Source organism: Mesoplodon mirus (genome assembly GCF_964341445.2).
Source record: "Mesoplodon mirus genome assembly, chromosome: 3".
Taxonomy (NCBI): Eukaryota; Metazoa; Chordata; class Mammalia; order Artiodactyla; family Ziphiidae; genus Mesoplodon; species Mesoplodon mirus.
In genome coordinates this window covers 49,078,673-49,095,421 of record NC_138978.1, presented here as the reverse complement: position 1 = coordinate 49,095,421, position 16,749 = coordinate 49,078,673, and the positions used below count along the sequence as shown (strand labels likewise).

The window sequence follows — 16,749 nt, the reverse complement described above, 5'->3', positions numbered from 1 at the left end:
ACCCAGATGGCCTGAACCCAGAGCCCACCCTCTGAACCACTACTTCTAACATCTCCCTACTAGTGAACATTAAGTGGCAAAGGCCTGAAAGGGCCTTGTGGACTGTCTACTGTCCCACCGCCTGCCAGGCTCCCTGCTCCTCCGGCCACCACCCACCTTGACTGCCCAACGCCCAGCTCTGGAGAGGGGGTCTTCACAGCCCATGCTCAGTCTTGTAAGGTGGGTGGGCTGGGTGGGTGACCTTCCTGGAGAGAAGGGGCCACCTCTCCAAGGTCACTCCCTGGCCCCCCAGAAGCAAGCCCGAGCCGGGCCCAAAGGAGGCACAAGGGAACATTGTTTAGAACCAGCCTTGAACCCAGGTCCCTGACTCTCATTCCTACGCTTTTTGCTCCCCTGTCACCATGGTCAGAGCAGTCGCCACTTACTCAGCCAGGAGCAAGGTCAGTATCTCCCCAACAGCCCTGCGAGGCAGGAACTGCAGATACCCCCTCTTTACAGATGGGGAGTGAAAGCTCGCAGAGGGCACCCACTAGAACGTGGCCAAGGTGGGGTTCCAACCCACCTCTGACCCCAAAGCCAGTGCTCTTACAGCTCTGCAGGCCCATGAATGCCTGTTAACACCCAGCACGTGGTCTGAGTTCTTCCAGGAAGCACAGGGTGCCTTCCTTGCACAAGGGGCATCCCCGGGGGTGGGTTATACCAGGGCACTTGGGGCTGGCTATGCCCCAGCAGAAGGACAGAGCTGGGTCCACTCCCCAGTCCTATCACCCTGGGCAGAGAGGGAGGGGGGCTGGTAGTGGGGCACTCACCCCAGGCTGGGGCCGAATCCAGGGCAGCATCTGAGGCTGGTTATCTGCATCCAGGACCACAAAGGTCATGAAGGCACTGTTGATGTGCCGCCGCTGGGTCTCGGCCTCCTGGCGGTAGGCCTCCACACACACGCCCACCTCCATGCTGAGGGGAAAGGAGGGCTGGTCTCAGCTGGACAGACCTTCCCGAGGCCACCCCCTCCCCAACACGCATGCACACATGCACAGATGCATACACGTACTCCTGCAGTTCCTTCCACAGCCCAGATCAGAGTCCGATGGGCAGGAAACCCAGAACTGTTCCCTTTCAGCAATGTTTACAGAGTGCCCACTGCACCCCTGGCCCCATGCTTGTCACTGGGGTCACAGAAATGAATAAACCGGTCCAGTCCAGGTCCTCATGGGCTAACAGATAGGGGATGGGGCGACAAACGTCTATATAAAATACGTCACGTAAGCTGCAAAGGGTGATGGAAAGACATAAGAAAGGAGGAGGGGCAGAGCCTAATCTGAGAAAATGTTCACCGTACACCTCTTCACCAGCACTCTAATAGCCGTAGCCATGCCCTTGACAGCTCAGTCGCTGCTGTTTCTGTATCTCCGACTGTCTTTATGAATTATAAAATAGCAGCCACCTCCATTCCCCCTCCCTTAGGAAGGTCTATGATCCCAGAATGTGGACATTATGCAGATGGGGAAATCAAGACCTAGAACAGGGCACTCACTTGCCCAAGGTCACACAACAGTCAGGAAGAGAACCTGCACTAGAAACCAGGCCTCACAGCTCCTAGTTCAGGGCTTTCCCCCTGCATGGCAGTAGAATGTGTGATAGTCAGACTGTGAATAATAAAATAATAATAATAATTTTAAAAATAATAATAAGCAGCAGGAATGGCTGACCTTCACTGAACGTTTCCTCTGGCATTCTACTAGTAACCCCTCACTGAATCCTCACAACCATGAGGTAGTTGTGGTGAGCCCCATTTTACAAGTGAAAGAACTGAGACTCAGAGGGGTTAAGTAACTTGCCCAAAGTCACACAGCCGATAAGCCATGAACCAAATTTGAACCCAGGCAGCCTGGCTCCAGATCCCTCACTTTTAACAACTACGTTATCATTGAAAATGACCAAATCTTTGAAATCACCAAAAAGCTTTCATGGGGGTATCAGAATTCATTCCAAAGGTAAGGGCTCTGGGAACTAACTGCTGTTTTAGGAAAAGGGTAGGAAAGGGTTTGATAAACAAGGGAACACTGGCAAGAGGTGGCCCTGTGACCTGAGAATCCATAGTGTGGCAGGACCAGAGACAGGAGCCGGGGAGAGAGACAGAGACACACCAAGCACATGGTGTGACCTGTGACGGTGGCAGGCACAGGGCTTGGGAGGCCAGAGAAGGAACATCAGAGCTGAATCTTGGTGATGGTAAAGGGACCCAGCAGCCAGGCAGAGTTCAGATCTCATAGACCTCGTCTACAGGGGAAACGGTTTCTGCAGTTTTGCAGTAAGGTCCCTTCTTAGGTCAGGAAGAGCCCTCAACCCCAAGAGGCCCCATCTCACCCATCCCAGCCCCACACCTGTGCTTGAAAGCGTTGTTCACGATGGCCTTCAGCACCAGGCGGTCCCCAACCTGGGATGGGCCCCGGAAGTGGAACATCTCAATGGCCTTCAGCGTAGGGTGGGCACGGCACAGCCGGCTGGAAGAGGCGGGGGTCAGGAGGACAGGACAAATGCCTCCAGTGCTTCAACCACTGGGTTGGGCCAGCCTTCGCCTGCTGCCCCCATCCCCAGACCCAGCCCAGAACCACATGTACCACCCTCTGGCCCACCCACTCCCACCCAACCCAGTGACAGCTCTGCCCAGAGGAAGAGAACTAAAGTCCAATATCACAGCTTAGAATACTGAGGTCTATGTGCGTAGCTGGAAAAAAGCTGAATTTGAGGTGACATAGGAAAGGGCAGTAAATCTTTTCCTTCTAACTTTTATACCCTAGCACCTGCTGTTCCTACTATCTGGAAGCCCTCCCCTTACCCAAAGCTACTCATCATTCAAGGCCCAGATGAAGTACTCCTCCTCCAGAAAGCCTTCCCTGACTATCCACACTCTGACCCTCCTCTGAGATCTTATTACTCTCATAGCCTGGGCTGCCCAAAATAGCATTGTTTATGTACTGCGTCCACAGGTTAAACACAGAGGAGGGGCCATTGGAGCTGGTCTCTAAAGGGTGAGGAAGAATTTGCCTGGCTGAGGAGAACGTGGGTTGGGGAGGGCACTCATGGCAGAGGGAACAGCAAGTACAAAGTCATGGAGGTATGAGAGTGTCGGTGAATGTCAGTTATCATAACTATAAAAAAAAGCCCCGATACTTGGAGCAGATCAAGACCCGGACAGGCACAGAGGTTATAGGAAAAGCAAGTAATTATTTCCACCTCTAGGGAGACGGGAACAGTGAAAGAGGCTTCATGGAGGAGATGGGCAGTATTTTAGCGACAAAGAATACTGGAGTTGGCATGGTGGGAAGTCAGCCAGGAGTGAAGGCAGGGGATGGGAGCACGGAGGATTGGAAGGGGAAAAGCAAATGGCTTGATGTGCAAGAAGCGTTAAGATCCAGGAAGCAAGCGAGCAGGGCCAGGGCAAGGGGAGGCCCTGGTGTCAGCTGGGGGGCTTGGCATTTCCCATGCCATGATGGGAAGCACGGAAGGAATGGTGAGCTCACAGAAAATCATTCCTCTCTGGTTCTCTGGGTCTGAAGGCCCCAGGTTACCCTGAAAGACAGCCAAGCTTCTGAAGCCTTGAATGCCAGTACCAAGCTGGGGTTTCTGCCACAGAGGGAGCTGGACGAGGGAAGGAGGAAGAGAAAGGAGGGGAAGCACAGGCAGGGCACTGCCCTCACCTGGCTGCAATGGTGGCCACGTTCTCCATCCAGGCCATGATCTGGCCCCCGAAAGTATGGCCCTGGTGATTGGCATGTGGGGGCAGGACCAGCTCCACACTCTCCACTCGGGTCTTCTCGGCTGGCACCATGCGGCTACAGTCTCTGCTCTCCAGATCTGACCAGAGAGGTGCAGAGGGAAGGAGGCGGGGAGGTGAGAAAATTTCCAAAGACAGACCCTCCCCATGGGCAGCCCAGGACCCCCATGCCCACCAGTCCACCCCACACAGATTCTTTTATTTATTCAGCACCAGGGAGGTGCCGTGCATCTCCCATCTCCCGGGGTGAGATAGCTCATCAGGGAAGGCCTGTGAAAGAGGTAGCCTTTCACCCGGATTGCAGGCTGCTTAGAGATGCCACAGGCAGGGATGAGGGGAGGTTGAAGGCCTGAGCCAAGTTCTGGAGACCAGACAGGCAGGACAGTCCCAGGGAGCAACGAGGCCTTGGCTTAGCTGGAGCCGAGGGCAAGTAAAGGAACAGCACCAGATGAGGCTGAGTGGTCAGCCAAGGGCCCGGATGCCAGGCTCAGGCATTTGGACTGACGCTTGGGTAGAAGGGCTGTCAAGACAGGAGGGATCTACAGGGGCTGCTGTGGGATGGATGGTTCCCGTGGGCCTTGACAACTGTAGGAAGACCTGGGCCTGCCCAGCCACGGCCTCCAGGCCCAGCATAAATAACAGCACACGGAATTCAGAGCACAGCTCACTGCCTTCACTGGTGTTGGCTACTTCTGCCTGCTCTCTCTCCACTCTGGGCAGCTGAACTACCCTTGGTTGGTCCTAATATTGCCTCCTTTAGGTTTCAAGGATGACTCTGCATTCTAGTGTTCTGGACATCAGTGAACAAATCCAAGGTCACCCCTCTGGGCCTTTGCCCAGCCTGTGCCCTCTGTCAGAAAACCCTGCCTCACCTCTCCACCTGTCAAAATCCTCCCAGTCCAAAGTGGACCTCTGTGTGCTGGTACAGGACACTCTCCAGGATATGCTTTTAAGGGGAAAGGAGCAAGATACAGAACAGTATGTACTGTATGTTTACTTTTGGGTAAAAAGAGAGGGCAAACTGGTAGGTAGTATGCTTAAATATGCAGAGAATACTTCTGGAAAGATGCCCCCAAACGACGAATAGTAGCTGCCTCTGGAGGGAGCCTTGGTTCTGGGGTAGAAGAGAGTCTTGCTTTTTACTCTATGCCTACACCTATCTCTATCTACCTACCTACCTAGCTACCTATCTATTTGTTTTTTGAAAAGTCCTAGGGTTTCAAGGCCAAGCTCAACACTACCTTCCGAAATACCTTGACTCCTTGAGACCCAAATGCATTTAGCGGATTAAAAGGGTTTTCTGTATGTCCCAGCTCCATGTTCATGGCTCCTGGGAGCTGGGCGAGATGTCCAAATGCTCCCTTTTCCCTGAAGGAACCTTGAAGCCATCCAGGCCTGAGGCCACCCGTGGGTGGACATCCCAAGGAGACTCTCTTCCTCCCTCTGCTCAGTAAGGGTCCAGGACAGAGGGGGCCATGCAGGACATGGGCTACCCTCCCCATGCACGGCGCTCACCATCCTGAATGATGCAGTTGGCCAGGAGGTCCTTGATGGTGTCTGTGTAGACCATCCGCATGCGCCGGCGCTCGGCTGCCACGCTGTGCTCTGTCTTCTCCTCCTCGGTCCGCAGCGTGACCTGCTTCAGCTTCACCTGTGGCAGGGGGTGAGGTGGGGGTGCTCAGGACAAGTTTCCTGAAATAGCATGAGAGCCTGTCCCCCAAACGGCCATCTCACGCCTGGGGCTGCTGGATGGTTACAAGTCTTGTCCCCTCTTTGTCCCCATCTTCCATCTCCCTGTTGACTGATACATCACTTTCATCCTCCAGTGTCCCCGTCCCCATTCCTGGGCAAAGGCACTGTGGATGGGGGGTGTTGATGCAGGACATGGGAGGCAATGGAGAGAAATGGAGGATCCTGGGGTGCGAGGTGCACAGGGAGAGGTGGGGAAAAGCAGAGCGGGGAGGCGCCTGGGGTTCAACCACAGCACGGGGTGGGCCTTCTTCTGGGGATTCCCTGCTGTGCCCCCACCTCTACCCCTCCACCAACCCCCAGAATCACCACGTAGACAGGCACCCAGGTGGTCCGGCAGCATCGGGTGGTCAGGTGTAGCCACCTACCTTGGAGATCTCCCGGTGGGCCACAAAGGTGGCCAAGGCCTTGCACACGCTCCACTGCTTGTCAGAGCACAGGTCCTCGGAGGCCACCTGGATGCCCACCTGGAGAGGAAGAGCAAGGTGGACGACTGAGGAGGGAGGAAACAGAGCTCACCAACCCGAGGCCCCGCAGGTGGAGACAGCAAGTCCCACCCCAGGCCTGGCCTCTGGTGCTTCTGTATCACCTACCAAGTCCAGGGGGCTAGAGACCTGGGGTAGGTTCTGATTCTGCCCCTGGCTCCCTGGGACACCTTGGGCAAGTCACTTCCTTTCTCTGGGCCTCAGTTTCCTCATCTGTAAAATGGGAATGATGAGGCCCTCTTCCAGAGCTCATAGAGCCCCATGCATCCCCAAAGAGTCCTCCCATTAAACCTTCAACAACCCTGCCGCATAAGAATCATGTTCCCATTCTATAATGTGCAGAGGCTGTGGGAGGTAAGCTAGTGGACGGAAGTCCAGCACCCTCCTCCACACCACTGCCTTCAGGGTCAGGCACAGCAGCTATCTTCCCTGTATTCCTGAGACCACCTGGCTGCTGAAGAGAGGGTCTGAGACTAGGTATGAAGACCCAGGAGGATGGAAGTCAAGGCTCACATTGGAATCTACATGGCTTGGTGACCTGGGGCAAATCCCTTCCCCTCCCTAGCCTCAGCTTTCCCTTCTGTATTGTGGATATTGGACATTGCCCTAGGATCCCCCCAACCCTGCCAGCTGTTTCAGAACTCTGCTGCCTCAATCGGGGCACTGTGAGTGTGAGTGTGAGTGTGAGTGTGCCCGAGCTGGCGGCTGAGAATGAAGAGGAGGTAGAAACCCACCCACCCACCTGCTCACCTCCATACTGGAGTTGAAGGCCCGGTTCACCTTGGCCTTGATATTCACCACTTGTCCAACACTGAGGAGAGAAAAGCAGGAGGTAAGCCTTCCAAGAGGGGACAGAGGGAGAGAACAGGTGTCTCTGCTGAGAGGAACTGGCAGGAGAACGTCAGGGCATACGGAGCATATTCACATCTACCATGTCACTGAGTCCCCAAAGCAAGCCGGCAAGACAGTGTTAGGACCTCATTCTACAGGTGGGGAAGCTGGGGCAAGAGAAGTGGCATGATGTCATTCATCTCCCCCTTTCCCCCGCTTCCCCTTGTCCAATGAATGCTCAAGCTTCTCTTTGCTCTCAGCTCAACAGTCCTTCCTAAGGAAAGCTCTCCCTGCCCTCCCAGAGCCCCATAAGGTTCACCCTCCTAACACTTCCTCCAACAGATTGACCTCTGTCTCCCCCACAAACAAAGTGGCTTCTCTTTGTTGTGGAGCACGGGCTCTAGGCACGTGGGCTTCAGTAGTTGTGGCACACGGGCTTAGTTGCTCTGTGGCATGTGGGATTTTCCTGGACCAGGGCTCAAACTCGTGCTCCCTGCATTGGCAGGCAGATTCTTAACCACTGCACCATCAGGGAAGTCCTGACTTGTTCATTTCTGTTATTTTTTTTTTTTTTAGTAGTTCTAGTAGTCAGGTAAGGGACTATCATTTTTAGGCGATGCATGCTGACATATGGAGGGATGAAGTGTCATGATATCTGCAACTTACTTTCAAATAGTTCACACAACAGTGATACTGTGGATTCCGTTCCAGACCATGGCAGTAAAGCAAATATCGCAATAAAGTGAATCACACAATTTTTGGGGTTTCCTGGTGCATATAAAAGATATGTTTATACTGTAGTGTATTAAGTATGCAATTGCAATATGTCTAAAAAGCAATATACATACCTCAATTAAAAAATACCTTCTTGGGATTTCCCTGGTAGCGCAGTGGTTAAGAATCTGCCTGCCAATTCAGGGGACACAGGTTCGAGCCCTGTTCTGGGAAGATCCCACATGCCACGTAGCAACTAAGCCCGTGGGCCACAACTACTGAGCCTGTGCTCTAGAGCCCGTGAACCACAACTACTGAAGCCCACACACCTAGAGCCCGTGCTCAGCAACAAAGAGAAGCCACCACAATGAGAAGCCCGTGCACCGCAACAAAGAGTAGCCCCCACTCGCCGCAACTAGAGAAAGCCCACGCACAGCAACGAAGAGCCAACGCAGCCAAAAATAAATAAATAAATCTATTTATTTAAAAAAACAAACAAACAAACTTAAAGAGAAGACACATAGAGAGGGAGAGAGAGCGGGGAGGAGAGGGTAGATGGAGAGGGTGTTTCGGGGGAATGTAGGACCTATGGGTTAAAAAAAGACTTAAGAGGGAAGTCCCTGGTGGTCCAGTGGTTAGGACTCGGCACTTTCACTGCCGGGGCCTGGGTTCGATCCCTGGTCAGGGAACTAAGATCCTGCAAGTCATGGCCAAAAAAAAACCAACAAGATTTAAGAGACCTAGCAACCAATTGCAACCTGATTTGCATCCTGACTTGAGCAACAAAAATAACTGTAAAGCAAAACAAAATAAAAAAACAAATTCATGAGACGTTGTGGGCAACTGAATGCTGACTGGATATTTGATGTTAGTGAGAAATTGTTCATTTTCTTTAGGTGTGGTAGTGGTATTGAAATTATGTTTTAAAAAGTTCTTATCCATTAGAGATACATTTTGAGATATTTTAATTTATTTTTTAGAATTTTAATTTAATTAAATTAATTTATTTGTTATTTTTTGGCTACATTGGGTCTTCGCTGTGGCGTGTGGGCTTTCTCTAGTTGCGGTGAACAGGGGTTACTCTTGGTTGTGGCGCGCAGGCTTCTCATTGCAGTGGCTCCTCTTGTTGCGGAGTGCAGGCTCTAGGCGTGCAGGCTTCAGTAGTTGTGGCACATGGGCTCAGTAGTTGTGGCTCACAGGTTCTAGAGCGCAGGCTCAGTAGTTGTGGCGCACAGGCTTAGTTGCTCCATGGCATGTGGGATTTTCCCAGACCAGGGCTCAAACCCGTGTCCCCTGCATTGGCAGGTGGATTCTTAACCACTGTGCCACAAGGGAAGTCCTTTGAGATATTTTTAAATGGCAAAAGCAAAAACAAACAAAAAAACCTTCCCCGGCTTTCCTCAGGTATGGCCAGGCCTTTCCTGGCCACCAATCATGCTCCAGGCCCCTCCCCAGCTTACCCTCCTTCCCAGGATCCTCTACAGCTTTTCCTCCCACCCACACCCTCCTCTGCCCAGACTCACCTCCACTCCACTGGGTCCCGCAGCGTGTCCATCCATCATGTACACACCCCACCCCAGTCTTCTCTATCCCTTGCTCCTCCAAGTACCAGATCCCCTGTTGGCAACAGAGACCCAGAGCTGGCCTGGACATGGCTCCACTGGCCTACAAATTGTCACTACACACAGTACTGGAGCCAGCTCAAACACCTCCTCCAGGAAGCCACCCTTGACTGCCCTCTGTGCCACTCACTATACCCACCCCCAGACATATAGGCAATGAGGCCTGTTTGTTAAGAACAAGGGCTCTGGGGCCAGACTGCCTGGCTCGTAGTATGTCCTGGGTTCTCCACCAGCTGTATGACTTTAAGCAAGTTACTTCACTTCTCTGTGCCTCCGTTTTCTCACCTGTAAAATGAGGGTACTGATAGCCACGACCTCATAGGGTTGTTCTGAGGACTTAATTAAAAAGACATTACAAATAATGCATCAATTTTGGCTCATTGTGACAGAGGTACCATACGAATGTAAGATGCTAATAATAGGGAATCTCGGTGTGGGGTATATGGGAACTCTGTACTATCTACAGTGTTTTTGTAAATCAAAAACTATTCTAAAATAAAAGATATTTAGAAAAAGTATTACAAAGCACCCATACGCAGAGATCATTGTTAGCCTGGAATTCACTGCTTTGAATTGAAATTATGTTTCTATATCTGCCTCCCTGCAGTCTGGGAGCTCCTGGGGCACAGGGACTATGTTCCAGTTGACTTCGTGGACCTCAAACCCAGCATGGGCCCTGGTCCACAAGCAGTGATGAATGACTAAATAAGTGAATACAGGGACTAGCCAAACTTTTTCCTTAACCACAACTCATGGGGCACCAGGAAGTCCTGAATAAGTCCTTGGCACTTGATGTCCTAGGCACTGATAGTTTAAGAGCAGACCTGGAGGCGAAAGCACTGTATGCAGCTCTGCAGCCTGTCCTGGGCAGAGGGCTCAGCACGCTCCTTGGGTCCCAGTAAAGCTCTGCAGGGACAAAGCTCAGCACAGTGTAATGAAGAGTCTTCTAACCAGTACAGACGGTTAAAAAAAAAAAAACCCGAAAACCCAAAAACCCAGGAGGTAATAAGTTCCTCATCCCTGGGGGTACATGAGCAGAGGCTGAATGGTCCAAACTTCTGGGTCAGGCTCTGCCAAGGCACCTTATCTAGGGACCTCCCTACAGTCTGATGACCAATGACCCACAGAGAATGTCCAAGCTCAAAAAGTCATTCACTGATTAAGTCTAACCCCTTCCATTTTGAAGATAAGAAAGCTGAGGACCAGAGAAAGAGACTGCCTTCCTCAAAGTCACACAGCACCCCATGATACGGCCTCAGCAGCACCCAACTCCAAGCCTGGCTGAGGGAGCTGCCAGCCACAGGGCAGCTTCTAGCCCACCGCTGTCCCAGAGACCTTGCAGATGGGTCACTGCTCACCAAAGGCTGCCCCCTCTCCATCTGCAGAGGCCCTCAGTCAGCTGAGGCAGGTTCCAGGCAGCACACAGGCTGAGCAGGCAGTAGACGGGGGAAGGGCTCTGGGCTCGTGGTGGGGAGACCAGAAGGAAGGGCAGGAGGGGCCACTTACCTAATGGTGTGCTCAAAATAGATATCGTCCATGGAGGCTGTGACGCAGGGGCAGCCAGCATGCCTCTCCGCTGGCGTCAGGAGAAGAAAGCACGCGTTAGCAGCCTCCCCATGACCCAGGCCTCTGATCAAACGTCAGACCGCCTAGCTAAGGCCTGCCTCCTCGCCCGTGCTCCCACCCTTCTTTACTTTCCTCACCGTGATGACGACACCCTGACCCTGTCTTACATATCTGGGTTTCGTCTGTCTAGTGCCTCTCCCTCCTGCTAGACCGCATGTCACTTGAGGACAAGGATTTTTGCCTGTCTTGTTCACTGCTGTGCCCCGGTCCTGGAGCAGCGCCTGGCACGCAGGAGATACTCAATAAGCAGCTGTCAAGCAGCTGTCGAATGAATGAATGATCACGCCATGCTATTCTACTTCCTGACCTCCTAGAGTGCCCGTACCCCTGTCCAGTCAACCTCACCCACCTTTGTCTCCTTGCCTGAGTCATTCTTTCTCTGAGGACTGTGCTCCCAGGCCTGAGTCCTTCTAGAATCCCTTCTCTGCCCCCAGGGCTGGGGCAGAGCCTCTGGTCTGTTCTCCCAGATCCCTGCTTCCACCTCCCTTTCCCAGCTCCCATCAGACAGTGCTGGGGGGCAGTCAGTCTCCTGTCTGCCCCCCCCATCAGACTGTGAACTCCCTGTGGGCTGGAGAATACTGGGGCACCAAAGGCAACGAAAGGAGCTCAATCCAGCTCCACTCAACTCTACTCAATGCCACAGGCTTTGCTCACAGCCAGTCTCGGAGCAGCCACATTGAAGGCTGCGCTGTGTCAGAGCAGGGACCTTAGGTTATAGTACTCAGACCTCTGAGGGCCTCCGGGCAAGAGGCTGGGCCCGAGCAGAGCGTGGAGAACTTGAAGAGGGCATCGCAGGCAGGTGGAGCAGCCTGAGCAAAGGCTGGGATAAGGGAGGAGGGTGGCTCTCGGGGACGGCAACCGTCTCTGAAAACTGGGGCCTCTCCTCTGGGTGTGTGGTGCCGGGGCTGGGAGGGCAGCGGTGCCGGGCGCGGCCTCACCGGACAGGCAGGCGGTGGTGTCAATCCACTTGAGCAGCTGCCCGACGCTCAGCTCGCCGCGCTGGTTGGTGTGGCAGGGCAGCACCAGCTGGCTCATCTGCACCTCCGTGGGGTTCCGGTAGCCCTCATCCTCTGCCATGGTGCTGTCCTCCGTGCGTGAGGCCGACTTCCGGGATGCACGGTTGGAGAACACGGAGGCCAGGCCCTGGGGAACAGACGAGGCAGTCAGCTCACAGCAGGGTCTCCCAGATCTGCCAGTCCCTGAGACCCCAGGGCCACCCACCATAAGACCCCAACTCCAAGAGTGGCCACAACCTTCCAGCCCAGGGTCTCAGACCCCCAGGGGCTCTCTGGATGCCGTTATGCCCAGCTTCCTTTTGGCCAACAATTCCGTGTTAACATAACCTTGGACCCGAAGGAGGGGGCTGGGAGAGAGGGATGCAGCAGAGAATTAATTCAGCTGATGGGCCAGCTTATTCAAGTTTTGCCTCAGATTCTCCTTCATTCTGGAAGATTCTCCCTCACTCTTCAGGGAGGCCTAGTGAGCCCTACAGCAGTCAAGCCTGGGGATTTGCTCCTATTTCATCCTATAAGAGCCCCTTCCTTGGACCTCTCATTCTTCAGATGACATCAGTAGCAGCATCTCTGCTGGGTGCTCATCCGTCATCAGCTCTACTGACTGGGAGGGCTCTGGGCGGTCACAGACCAGCTGGCTGATCCAGACCAGGGCTGGAACAGCTGCCAGCTGGAGAACCAGCAGAGAAAGTCCTCAAACTCATGAGTTAGAGGAGGAGTTTCTGCCCAGGGCCCAGCTTGTCTCACTGGCCAGGCAGCAGAGGTGGGGCGTGCCTAGCAGTGCCCTGATGAGGTGGGATGAGGAAGGGGAGCCAAACTGCCATCCTTTCTCTCATGACACTGTGAACAGAGGTGGGGACACCTGCCTGCATGAAAAAAATGACAGGAGGGACAGGCATAGGGGTTCCAATTTTCATGGCCAATGCCAATTGTGGTGATGATAAGTCACTGCTAACATTTATACAGTGCTTATTAAGTATCAGATACTCATCTAAGCACTTTACAAGTACTAATTCAAACTTTATCCATACAACAAACCTCTGAAAGAGGTACATTATTATCCTCATTTCAAAGATGAGGAAACTGGGACTTCCCTGGCGGTCCAGTGGTTAAGACTTCACCTTCCAATGCAGGGGGTGTGGGTTCAATCCCTGGTCGGGGTGCAGGGTGGGGGAACCTCGTGGCCAAAAAACCAAAACATAAAACAGAAGCAATATTGTAACAAATTCAATAATTTAAAAAAAAATAGATGAGGAAACTGAAGCCCAAGTAAGTGCCAAGCCCAGCTGTGACCCACAGAGTCTGAGGTCCTACCCATCACACTACACTGCCTGCAGAACCTCCTGGGGCCCGAGATGAGGTATCTAGGGCCCTGGATGCGGATTCAGCAGCAAAGAGTGCTATGACCCAATGTTGACCCTGCCACTGCTGCAGGATGGGGGCAGTGACGGCTCGGGGCAAGGATGGGTCTCATTCTGGGAGTCTCTACCCTTTGGATAACTCCCTTCACAAGGATCCCGTAGCTAATTCAGTAAATTCAAAACACACAGAGTTAACTTGTTTAGGTCACTGACCCCCTAAGAGGCAGAACTGGGATTTGAACCAAGCCAGTCTGACCCAGAACAGCCTGTGGGTTCCCAGACAGGCAGCTCATTCCCAAGAGTCCCTGGGTACCAAGCTCAGTGCTAGGGACCAAAAGGAGAGAGAGGAGGGCAGCTGTGCCAGGAACTCGCAGCCTGGGCGGGGGCCTGCGGGTGACAGGCTGCCAGGTTGTTGCAGGCAGCTCCCAGGCCACTGCAGTCCAAGCATCAGGACCCATCACCATGGTAACCACTGCCAAGGCATTTCCGGCCGGGTGTGCATTGGGGGCCTGCTTGGATGTGGATGCGGGTGGCTGGCTTTCTGGGTGTGGGAGACGGTAGAGGAAGGAGGCAGGCAGACTCCGTTCACCCACACTTTTCCCAACCCCTCCCATGGCTAGAGGTTCTGGGCAGAACATTCCAGAAAGAAGCCCTGGAGAAAGCTAGGGCAATGGGGGAGGCAAAATGCAGAGGGTAAGGGGGCAGAAGAAAAGCAGAGCATGTGGAGTTTCTGGGCGGTTCTCTATGTGCACACAGGGAAGCCCCCCCCCCAGGACAATGTCCCTGCTTTATAAGCCTATTCTCATCTACTGCTTCACTGGATCCTCATGAGGCAGGCAGAGGATGAAAACCATTTACCCCATTTTACAGATGAGGAAAGTGAGGATGGAAAAAGCCCTAGACCAGCAGTCAGGACATATGAATTCCAATCCTCTCTGCTTCCCACCTAGCCAATACCCACTCCTACCAGCCTCCTATTCCCTGTTGTGCAAAACAGAAGTCCCATCCATTGGAGTTTACATGCCTGGAGGCAGGATCTTTGCCTTACCCATTTGTTCATTCATTCATTCACTCATTCTTTCACCAAGCACCTCCTCCGTATTGGACCCTCCCCCAAACACTGAGCATATAAGAGAAATTGGGCCAATCCTTTGCAAAGCTCCTACTCTAGTGCTCATGCTTAGAAGTACCTGGCACAGGGACTTCCCTGGTGGTGTCGTGGTTAAGAATCCACCTGCCAGTGCAGGGGACATGGGTTCGATCCCTGGTCTGGGAAGATCCCACATGCCGCGGAGCAACTAAGCCCGTGCGCCACAAATACTGAGCCCGCGCTCTAGAGCCCGTGAGCCACAACTACTGAGCCCACGTGCTGCAACTACTGAAGCCCACATGCCTAGAGCCTGTGCTCCACAACAAAAGAAGCCACAGCAATAAGAAGCCCACGCACCGCAACAAAGTGTAGCCCCCTCTCGCCACAACTAGAGAAGGCCCGGGCACAGCAGCGAAGACACAATGCAGCCAAAAATCAATCAATCAGTAAATTAAATTTTAAAAAAAGAAGTACCTGGCACACAGTAGGACCTCATCAAAGGTTTGTAAAGGAATGTCTAGAGGCAGACTTGAGTTCAAATCCTAGCCCTGCCTTTCAGGTGCTATGTGATCCTGAGGGAGCCCCTCCCCTCCTGAACCTCATCTGTCACTCACCAGGCAGCGGCAGGGGGAGACTGCCAGTCCTCAAGATATCCCACCCTTGATTCCAGGATTCTGGGATCTAATCCTGCAGGGCCCTGGCATGGCCAGCTGAGCTTTCCAATGAGGAAGCTAAGGAGCCCGGTTACCTGTCAGGCAGGAAATACTGTACTCCGAGCAGGGCTGAGCTCCCACCCCACTCCCCCCCCTACCCAGGCAAGCTAAGGAACAAGCCCCACTGTGCTGTGCTCCCACTTCCCTCAAAGAGAGGAGTGCAGAGCCCCTGGGTTGGAGCATGCGCAGGGAGGCGAAGCACAGCCTCTCACACTCCAACTCCTTCCTTGGGCTCCAAGGCAGTCTGCCACGTCAGGGCAGGCAAGGCCAGACCTCCTTCTAATCCCATGGTGGGCAGGCATCCAGCCCGGGAGGCAGGGGCGTGTGTGGCCCAGGCAGTGTTTTGCCAATAAGGCCCCAGAGCCGAGCCATTCCTCTCAGGGCCAGTCACGGGGAGACCAGAGGCCCTGGTCAGAGTTAGGGCCTGGGGCGGCCAGGCAGGCTGAGCCAAGACAGCTGACAGGGAGGACAGAGCCCGTGCGAAGGTGGAGAGGGCATCTAAGGGCCAGGGACATGCGCTCTCAGACGGCAGCCATGCCAGGCGCTGGCTTCCAGCCGCAACAGACCCGGCCAGATTTGACAATCCCAGACTAGGCCCCAGCTGGCTACACTGTGGTCTCTGTGTCCCTTCTCCTCAGCCAGAGTCGTGTGACAGAACTGCTGGATCAGAGCAAGAAAGGCCACTTTGCTCAATCCCTTCACACCTGGGGAAACTGAGGCACACAGAGGGAAAGGCTGGTCTTGGTAAAGCCCCCTAGGCCAGGGCTCCTTCTGGGCAATTTCACAACAGGCCCACACTACAGACTTCATCTGGATTTCCTCCCTCCCCCAAGTAGCCAAGTCTCAGTGACCCAACCTCCTAAACTCTCAGTCTAGCCCCCCTGACCTGATGTGCTCAGGCCCCCGCACTGCTCACTCACTGGGTTATTTCCACAGCCAGTCCACAGGCCTCCAGTAGCTCCCCACCTCCTTCCAGGCCTCTATGCAACACCGGAAGGGTCTTTCCAAAACCCAAAGCCACAAGCTAGACAACCACAACCTACAGCGTCCTGCCTTGCAGGGAGGCTGGACCCAGTCCTTGCAACTGGGGCTTGGTTCTGTGCCTTAGGACCACACAGACTTTTCTGAAGGGCAAGCCTGAGCAGGCATCTCTCCTGCTCAAGACTCCTCGATGGCTTCCTATCGCTCTCAGGATCGAGGCCCTACTCTGTAGCTGCTGCCACTGTCCCCGCAGCTGCTCTCCCAGCTCCAGACCATGCTCAGTTCCTCAGAGCACGCTCTCACCCCACCTCCGTTCCTCTGCCACATGGGCACTGCCTCCACCTAGGATCCCTTCACCTGCGCTACCTGCCGAGTGACTGCTTCCTCCTCCTCCCTCTTCAGCACCTCCCCCCGCCTTTTCCCCAGGGAGACCTAGGGCCTCCCTGGCCCCCACAGCCTTACTGTCTTCACACGGCACTGACTGAGCTGTGCAGTCACTGATTCAGAGCCGCCTGCCCCAGCAGACAGGCATTCCCACAGGACAGGGATGGAGTCAGGCCTGGCACAGAGCAGGTGCCAAATAAACACCTATGGGAGAGGAAAAGGGTGATGACAAGGGCGGCCTAGGAGCTGAGACTTGATGACGAGGACCATCTGAGGTACAGGGAGGACTGTAGAACAGCAGAAAGGAGAAGCAGGAACAGCGGGGACTCCAGTGACGGCAGTGGCCGGGGCAAAGGGAAGCAGGTGGGGAAAGTACTAGGTACCTGTTTGGGTGCAGACAGA

The 16,749-nt window shown here is 53.9% G+C and overlaps 1 protein-coding gene across 1 annotated transcript in view; it reads right to left on the bottom strand.

The window, feature by feature from the left end:
• Positions 1 to 16,749, bottom strand: part of ACOT11 (acyl-CoA thioesterase 11) — a gene marked incomplete at both ends in the record, with an annotated part of 43,029 nt that overhangs the window by 7,277 nt on the left and 19,003 nt on the right. The window contains 8 exons of the mRNA XM_082612635.1: positions 810 to 954; positions 2,385 to 2,504; positions 3,702 to 3,858; positions 5,294 to 5,429; positions 5,896 to 5,994; positions 6,763 to 6,823; positions 10,686 to 10,755; positions 11,744 to 11,948. Of these exons, the coding sequence (XP_082468761.1) occupies positions 810 to 954; positions 2,385 to 2,504; positions 3,702 to 3,858; positions 5,294 to 5,429; positions 5,896 to 5,994; positions 6,763 to 6,823; positions 10,686 to 10,755; positions 11,744 to 11,948 (993 nt within the window). The remainder of the gene's footprint in view (positions 1 to 809; positions 955 to 2,384; positions 2,505 to 3,701; positions 3,859 to 5,293; positions 5,430 to 5,895; positions 5,995 to 6,762; positions 6,824 to 10,685; positions 10,756 to 11,743; positions 11,949 to 16,749) is intronic.